This window comes from Cucurbita maxima, unplaced genomic scaffold (genome assembly GCF_002738345.1).
Source record: "Cucurbita maxima cultivar Rimu unplaced genomic scaffold, Cmax_1.0 Cma_Scf00019, whole genome shotgun sequence".
Taxonomy (NCBI): domain Eukaryota; kingdom Viridiplantae; phylum Streptophyta; class Magnoliopsida; order Cucurbitales; family Cucurbitaceae; genus Cucurbita; species Cucurbita maxima.
In genome coordinates this window covers 1,815,030-1,823,924 of record NW_019272035.1, presented here as the reverse complement: position 1 = coordinate 1,823,924, position 8,895 = coordinate 1,815,030, and the positions used below count along the sequence as shown (strand labels likewise).

Here is an 8,895-nt window from a genome sequence, read left to right as displayed (position 1 = left end):
GGGGGTAAGTTTCCTCAATGTGTGGAGAACCAAAAATCCTGAGATAAACGACTATGTTATGTGGCTCTCCCAAATCGCGTTGAGTTGGGTTAGGTTGAAGTAATTTTTTTGATCAACCTAAAAGGTTCAGTTTGGTTGGATTGATACTCAAAAATGTTAAAATATTGAGTTGTTATTTATTGACAGCTTCCTTTTAGAGATCTCGATATGGCATGCCATACCGATCGTATTAATCCTAAATATGGAGGGTACCCTACACCTTTAGCAAGGGCATCTTTTGGAAGAGACGAAAAGGCATCAGTACATAAAAATAAACAAATTAATGGACAAAGGGTCACCATAATGAATGTCCTAAGTAGAATCCCCATTAATAAACATTTGAGAAACATTCATGAGAATATTTATTTTACCAAACTATAGTTATGTAAGTTTGTACTTCAAATTTAATTCAATTTCAATTACCTTTTCATTTTTTTTTAAAGGAATATGACGAACAAAATTTCTATCACTTTAAATCAACTCGATTGGTTATTAAGTGTATGTTCGATGAAATATTTAGAGCGAAAACAAATGAAAACATGTAAATTGCAAATTTATAGGTTTTAGAAAAATACGTTTTAGAAACTAATTTATCTAAATTCATTAAGGATCATGAAACTCGTTAAACAAATATCTCGGGTCTATAAACAAAGTAAAAGGTCTAATATAGTTCAGAGTAAATAAGTGAAATGATTCGTAAAGACGATCAATACATTAAGACAATCTCCAAGTATATTTTGGAAAGAGGAGTATTGAAAATACTTAGTAAGTAACCTCTTGTCGAAATTCGATATACATGCACACATGAAAATATAAAGCAAATCGAAGAATCGAAAACCATTCAAAATGGGTCAACCAAAATATGACCAACTAGCATGTGGTTCGATAAACCAAAACTCTGGCCAATCAGCCTATGACCAAGAACAAAAATGTGAACCGACCTACCTCTACTTTTTTTTTTTTATTATTATTATTATTGGTAATTACTACAATTTCATTTAGAAATATCGGGTTGAGGATGGCTGGGAGGGAGTGGCTAATTTAGGGAATGATAATAGATTTATAAGTAGGAATACGAGGCCTTTTAGAGAATACCAAAGCAGAGCTTATGCTAAGAGTAGACAATAGTAGAGATTCGTGATTCCTAACATGGTATCAAAGTCAAGTCAATAGAATCCTTAAATGTCGAACAAAGAATTTGTGAGTCTCAAAGGTGTAGTTAAAAGTTGTTGGATGATGAAAGTCCCACATCGGTTAATTTAGGGAATGGTCATGGGTTTATAGTCTAAGAATACACTCTCCATTGGTATGAGGCCTTTTGGGGAAGCCCAAAGCAAAGCCATGAGAGCTTATGCTCAAAGTGGACAATATCATACCATTGTGGAGAGTCGTGTTCGTCTAACAAAAGTAACTCAAGTGTCAAACAAAGGGTGTACTTTGTTCAAGGACTCCAGTCGAGCCACGATGGTTACCCAAATCAATGTATCTCATTTCTAGCAAACAATTATCTTCCAAATCAAAATGCTAAAACGTGCTACAACAGTTGTTACATAAAGATATTGAATCAACGCATAGAATCATAAATTAAAATGCCAGAAAAAGGCATCAAACTAAAAGTCAGGCTGGCCACATGCATGAGGTCTCCCAACTGACAATGATTTGGTTGTGTTAAAACGTCCATAATTAGCCTCGACCTAACCAATCCTATATCATAAGAATAAATTAGAGATGTTAATAATGCGGGGATGAAGTATTGTCGGTTTGTCAATATTGTCTAATGCCCTCAATTAACATATTATAGGTTTCATTTAACATATTTGGTAATAAGATAAAGATTGTGGTAGGAAAGTCCTACCTTACCTCAGCTCATTTAGGGAAAGATCATGCGTTTATAATCAAAGAATACTATATCTATTGGTTTGAGGTCTTTTGGGGAAGCTCAAAACAAAGCAGGTTATGCTCAAAGTGGACAATATCATATCATCGTGGAGAGTCGTGTTTTTTTAACAAAGGTGACTGAAAATTGAGCTTGTTACTTTTATGGGTCGATAAAACACTCACTATTTTTATACTCACCTCTTTTCCCTTTCATTTTAACGTGTTCATAGGCTGTCACTATTTTTATACTCTCCTCTTTTCCCTTTCATTTTAACGTGTTCACAAGCTGTCGATCGAGGTAGAGAAGCGTTCAAGAGCTGCATAACTACAGAAGAGCCATTCTAGAGTGTTAGTTTGTCTTGTACTTTCAGTCCGAGAGTCGTTCTAGAGTGTTAGTCCATATTGTACTTTTAGTCTGTTCTAGAGCTGCGTAAGGTGTTTGCAAGCATTCAAGAGCTATTACACTACCCCGTGTCTAACTATGGTATCATTTATAATAGTCTAAGCCCATCGCTACTAGATATTCTTCGTTATGGTTAAATACGTATTGTCATCAGCCTCACAATTTTTAAAACACGTCTACTACGGAGAGATTTTCACACTCTTATAAAAAAGATGTTTCATTCCTTTCTTCAATCGACATTCGATCTCACAATTTGTCATTTAAAAAAAAAATTGAATTTGTTTTTCCTACATTATATGAGCATGAGAACAATTTTCTTCTCATAGCTCTCGAGTTGTATAGTAAAGTCGTACGACATTGCTATTTGTGTCATCTACGGGTTCCACCGACTAGACTAAAAAGTGATATAGTCGATATAAATGTGAGTCCCAATCGGGTTGGGCTCGTTGAGGGATAAATGCTCTGTTGCTATCAAAACAAAACATTTGTTGGCAATATCAATTAAAACACTATCATTAAGCATGATTTTATTCATCACAACACAAAGTAAACAAGTACAACATCGCACACAAAAAATTTAAAATGCAACATATTAAGCATACTCTTTTATTTCATAGTGATTAGTAGCGAGTAGCTTAAGAGAATTGCTTGATTTGATGTTCATATTGAGATACTATTAGGAATTCCTCTTCCCGTGAGCCCTTCAGTGCTAGATGGAATGAGCAAGGTATACGGTACATTAGCAGGGCCTGTCCGATTCTTCAAATTGATATTAACATTCCTTTCCATAATTCTTTGCTCAACTCCATGAACCTCTTCTCCAAATTTCTCAAAAGCATTTATTGCATCTTTATCAGCCGTCCATTCAAGGCTAGCTCGTTGTCCAAGATAGACTTCATCCGAAGCATGCCTTGATAATATTTCAATTAGGGACATCCCCAGAAGGCATTGCATTTGAGAATTGATGGTCTTCAAGAAGGCCTTTTCAGGGTTGGATTCAAGTTCTTTATACTCTTTGCTACCAACTTCAGGCATGAATCTACGGCTTAAAGTTGGTCTATTGGGAATAAACCCTCCGTATGGATATTGTCCAAAGTTGACGGCTGCATGAAGTGCTGAAGCAATCCATATGATTATGGTGCATGATTCAACTAGCTCGGCCATTGTGTGCATTTTTGGCCACCAGGGCTCATCTTTCTTGTCGGCATGGCCTTTCTCTCGAGCCTCTTTCCACCATGATTGGAGTTCGATATCATTTTGGATGGCGTTGTCATCTTTGTAGTAGAGAGAGCAATAGGCTGCAACCCAATTCTTTATTGTTGACCATATCTCAAGCCCATCAACAGCAAATGGGTAATCTTCTATCAAAAGTTTAACTCCATGGGAAGAACTTGAGTCATGAATTGCTACTCCTCTAGACAAAATCAAAAGAAATTGCATGTAGTTAGTAGTTTGTGATATCTTACGTCGATAGGGGAGGAGAACGGAACACCCTTTATAAGGGAGTGAAAACCTCTCCCTAGCAGACGTGTTTTAAAAATTCTCAAGGATAAGTCCGAAAGGGAAAGCCCAAAGAGGATAATATTTGCTAGTGGTGGGTTTGGGCCGTTACATAGCCAACGTGAGATTTCCTCCCAAAAATCCTCAACACAAACTAAGTAAGAGAATGATCATAGGTTTATATGTAAGGAATATATCTTCATTGATAGGAGAACTTTTGGGGAAACCAAAAGCAAAATCATGAGATTTTATGCTCAAAATAGACCATATCTACTATTGTGGAGATTTGTGGTTCCTAACATGTTATCAAAGTCATGCCCTTAACTTAGTCATGTCAATAGAATCCTCAAATGTTGGAAAGAAGTTGGGACTTCAAAAGTGTAGTAAAAAGTGATTGAAGTGTCGAACAAAAGGTATACTTTGTTCGAGAACTCCAAAGAAAGAGTCGAGCCTCAATTAAGAGGAGACTATTCAAGAGTTCTATAGGCATACTTTGTTCGAGGGAAGGATTGTTGAGTATTGTTGGGAGGGAGTCTCACATTTGATAATTAAGAGAATGATACCATTGTAGAGATTCTTGTTGCCTAACCGTTTGCTCCTATAGTTATGATTCTTCAAATCAAAGAATAAAAAAGAAAAGATATAAATTACCTCTTGATAAGATCAGCGGGCAAGGCTTGTTCGAGGAAATTCCATTCTTTATATACATAAGAGGATAACTCCATGGCATATTTTGATTGAAAATGAGTTGATTCAAGAAGACCATCTGCATTAATCAGGGTTTGTCTTGCAAATGCATTTATGAACATGGTATCTTTATAATGTGGAACTAATAACTTATGAATTGGATGAAGCACACTTAATTGTCGATGGGTTGCAATCACAAACGGCTCGAGTACTGCATGCGTATGCAACCTGCAATTTTGGATATAGAATTTACAATACTATAAAAAATCGAAGAATGAATATGTCGATTAATTTAGAACATTATGAGAAACTATACCAATGGCAAATAAGTTGATGGTAGCCAGCATCATTTACAGCCACATAAGCCTTGGCTAGCTGCCAAATTGAGCTTTCAACTCCATTCTCCGCTGGAAAGTATAGCTTGCTAATAGCACCATGTTCATCTCCTTGTGGGTGTGGTAAGCTCAACTCAATAACCAATGGCTTCAAAGTGCCATCCGCTTTCAAGAAGAGCAATGTCCTTGTTGCGTAGGACTTTGTTGACGTCGAGTTTATTTTCTTAAGATATGGCATCAGTGCATCATGATGATCCAAAATGTATAACTTGTTCTCCTTAATTGCCTATTTCATCAATCAAATCCATCATATTCTTGCCATTTAAGAGTATAAAATGTTTTTTTTAACTAATCTCTATAAAAATAAATGAAAAAATTTCACGTAGATAAAAGTTGAAATAGGAGGCGAGGACGGGGACAGAGACAGAGAGTGTTTCTCCATCCCTGCCTTGTTCGGTAAACATCTCTATTCACAATCAATCAGCTTAAAATATTTGTTAGAAAATTAGTGTCACCTCATTGACGGTGAGTCCTTCCAAGCCATCCTTTATTTGTTCTTCAGTGATTATGCTATTTTGATTTCCATAAACTTTAGGATCAAGCTTGCTCGACGGTGGAAAATGCTATCAATAAAGAAAAGTAAAGTAAGCACCCATAAGAAGAAGAAACTAAAACAATATGATAATAGAAATCGAGAAAATACTTGGAGACGACGGATGAGAATAGGGTTGACTCCGGCTATCATTTCTCTTGCAAATTCTTCATCAGTTCTCCAACCGGACTTATTATCTGTACAAACCGAAACGTTCAAAAACATTTGCATAATCTTATGAAATTAGGTTAAAAAATAAATTGTAGGTACCTTTGATGACTTGAGGAACTGGAAACCTAAGGAACCTTTCACCATCGGTTCTTAAAAGCTCTTTGAACATAGGAGCTGTGAGGCCATCAGTAAAGGTCTTAAAGACATTGGGAGGAATAGGAAAGCCTCCTTCATAGAGATTATGTAACTCTTTGAACTTGTCGAATTCGCCTGGAGTTAAGTCGAATATAGTTTGAAGGCCAGGCTTGATGTTTGAAGAAAGTGCCTTCAATGCATACCCAAGGAAATCTCCCATCTTCAAGTGCCCAAAATTTTCATCTCTGGGTACGTAAATGTTTAGCCCTATCATCGACTTTAATCGACTCTCCGAGTTTGGATCTGTAAAATTCCACCAAACAACTATGTTTTATAATGCTTATGTTAGGGAAAAATTTCACACCTTTATAAAAAATAATTCATTTTTCAAATCGATGTGGGACCCCAATCCACCCCCTTCGAAGCTCAATCTTCTTTGACATATCCTTGGTGTCTGGTTCTGATACCATTTGTAACCGTCCAAGCCCACCGCTAGCAGATATTGTCTTGTTTGGGTTTCCCTCAAGTTTTTTAAAACGTTTTTGTTAGGGAGAAGTTCCCACACCTTTATAAATAATATTGTATTACATATTTGATGTTAGATCTCATGCTTTTTATTGTCATATTTTAAAAAAGAATTTTAAAAGAGTTTACACAATTTGGTTATTCAAACACATGAGATATCAATATTCCAACCTCTTCTTGTTCGTGGTCGTCCCGTTCTTCCTCTACGAGGATAAGGATAATCACTCCCACCAAGAATCGGACGAACAAGTTTATCACCACCATCAGGATCAGCAATATCATTGTAGACATCATAGTCATAGATTCTATCCCATTCTTGACGCTCTCCCTTTCCGTTTCCTCTAAGATTCACCAACTCTTCCTCTCGATACTTACGAAGAGGGTCCGGTGTCTCGCTCGGAAGATATGTCTACAAGCAAAAATATAAGATAAACGAGAAAATATGTATATATATATATATATATATAAAAAGACACTAATTAATTACCTTATTGGCAAAAAAAATACGATCTTTATTGTATCGTCGTTGAGGGTAAACCCATGAGTTGCAATCGAAATGGACTTTTCCATAGCCAGGAACATCCTCAAGAGTGAGTGACTTGAGAAAGAACTCACTTGTATGTCCATTTCTTATATAGAAAGCTCCTGGATATCCAAACTCTTCATCCCATTCAAAGTTGATCTGAAACACAGACTCGCCAGCAAACAACGGTGGCAGTGAGGTCAGCCACCTCTCCAAATAAGCACGCCGCCCAACTTTCCCTCGCGGATCGTTAGCTATTCATTAACAACACTCATCAAACCCCAACAAAGCAATAACAATGCCCACAAAATAATTCAAAGGAACACTTACAATGGCGATCAACATGAGTTGCACTCACAAGCTGCAGCACAATTCCACTGCCCAACAGCTCAGTGAAACCATCAAGAACAGTGGAATGAAACTCATTGAAGTCCAAAACATTGCTTCTCATCAAAATCACCTTCCCCTTGATCTTCCTATTCCCGATCCAACCGATATCAGTGGCACGGTCGATGACGTTCCCACCAGCATTTACGACCGACCCAGCTACGTCGCCGGTGGTTCTTAGGGCGTCACCCGTGGTTTTAAGGGCATCCCCAATGATCTTCCCAAACATTTTCTTTTCTTTGTTTGTGGTAATTGAAGAATGGATGGTTTGAAGATGTGAATTTGATGTGTATTTATAGCACAAAAATGCATGCCGTGTGAAAACTTGAAAACATAATGCACAAGAACAACGACAAGGACTATAATTCAAGTGGGCTCTTCCCTTTGAAATACTACAAAATACTAAGGGAATCTTACAATAGTGTCTCTTGTTTGCATTGTTTCATTTTCAACTTCGTCCTTTTACTCTATAATATTTTCACATTAATCCCTTTTTTTTACCTTTTGTAAATAAATTATTTGTGCCATTTGAATAACCCTTCATTATTTTTTTTTAATTATTAGATTAAATTTCTTAATTTAATTAGTTGAATAATTTAACACCACGGATGAATCGAAAAAGAAATATTTATTTGTTCTACCTCCTATTTTTTATGAAGAGAATGAATCTTTTTATGGCAAGATCAGACGGGACGTGAAGAATTAAAAAAATGATTTTTTTCCTTACTCGATTTATTAAATTTCTTACTTCCTGTCCTAAGTATATATGACTTAATTACTTAAGAGTCATAGGATAAGATTTTAGTATTTGTTTTTTTTTTTTTTTTTTATTAGAGTGGAATTCAAAAAAACAAAATGAATTTTTAGAAACTATTTATTTAATTTTCAAAAACATTTTTAAAAAATAGATTATAAATAAAACTAATATCTATATATTAGATTAATTTAAAAAAACTAAAAATTAAAATTAAAAACTAAGAGACGTTAATTACTTCTATTATCTTTTATTTTATTTATTTATTTTGGGGAAGTAATTTATGTTTGAGTGGACCCCCACCATGTGACAAATTAATGGTGATGTTTATCTACTTACATTTATTACTTTTCCATTATTATTTCTTTTTTTATTATAAAAATCTCATTGGCCTAATTATATTTACTTATTTATTTTGAATACTATAAAAATGGACATGAAAAATTGAGTTTATTTTTTAATCTAATATTTTAATTTTGCATACAAAAAAAAACTAGTTAAATCCTCATTAATTATAGTAAAAAGCTATATCTGTTAATGGTAGATAGTTATATATGGTAAATAACTATACAACTATACAGAATACATGTTAGAGTTATATATAGTAGATAGTTATATAAATTACTGTATCTAGTAAATTTATCGAGATTTCGAAATGAACTTTTTACAAAGTACGTAATAAATGTATACGCGTCCATCTTAGCCCTAAGGTCGTACCTCAAAGCAAAAGAGCAACAAACTAGTAGTTTCATCCGATAAGACCATTGGCTCAATCCAATTATATTTCTATATAGAACATTAGCATCAATTGTGACAGTGGTTGATCCAACCACTTCCTTCCTAAGATATTTTAATGAATTTATCCAATAATTTTCAATTTAAAAGTAAAAAATTAGTAAAAAATCAAGTGGTGTGAACATCCATGGCTGCTCTAACCAAAAAAAAAAAAAAAAAAAAAAAAAAAAA

The 8,895-nt window shown here is 34.9% G+C and overlaps 1 protein-coding gene across 1 annotated transcript; it reads right to left on the bottom strand.

Annotated features, from left to right (window-relative positions):
- Positions 1-2,817: 2,817 nt before the first annotated feature.
- On the bottom strand, positions 2,818-7,428 carry LOC111493533 (probable linoleate 9S-lipoxygenase 5). Its single transcript, XM_023143249.1, has 9 exons — positions 7,119-7,428; positions 6,753-7,042; positions 6,437-6,674; positions 5,705-6,043; positions 5,546-5,631; positions 5,358-5,465; positions 4,824-5,128; positions 4,472-4,735; positions 2,818-3,734 (listed from the first exon to the last, which is right to left on the bottom strand). Exons 1-9 carry the CDS (start codon positions 7,402-7,404, stop codon positions 2,981-2,983), a joined length of 2,670 nt encoding a protein of 889 aa, XP_022999017.1. The 5' UTR covers positions 7,405-7,428; the 3' UTR covers positions 2,818-2,980.
- Between the last annotated feature and the right edge of the window lie 1,467 nt (positions 7,429-8,895).

What these genes read in the sequence shown, in the direction of transcription:
- LOC111493533 (XM_023143249.1), bottom strand. Translation starts at nt 7,404, where the DNA reads ATGTTTGGGAAGATCATTGGGGATGCCCTTAAAACCACGGGTGACGCC. An exon ending in AGTTCCTCAAGTCATCAAAG is followed by an intron (nt 5,632 to 5,704) that starts GTACCTACAATT and finishes CGGTTTGTACAG; the next exon opens with ATAATAAGTCCGGTTGGAGA. An exon ending in TTCTCATCCGTCGTCTCCAA is followed by an intron (nt 5,466 to 5,545) that starts GTATTTTCTCGA and finishes CTTTATTGATAG; the next exon opens with CATTTTCCACCGTCGAGCAA.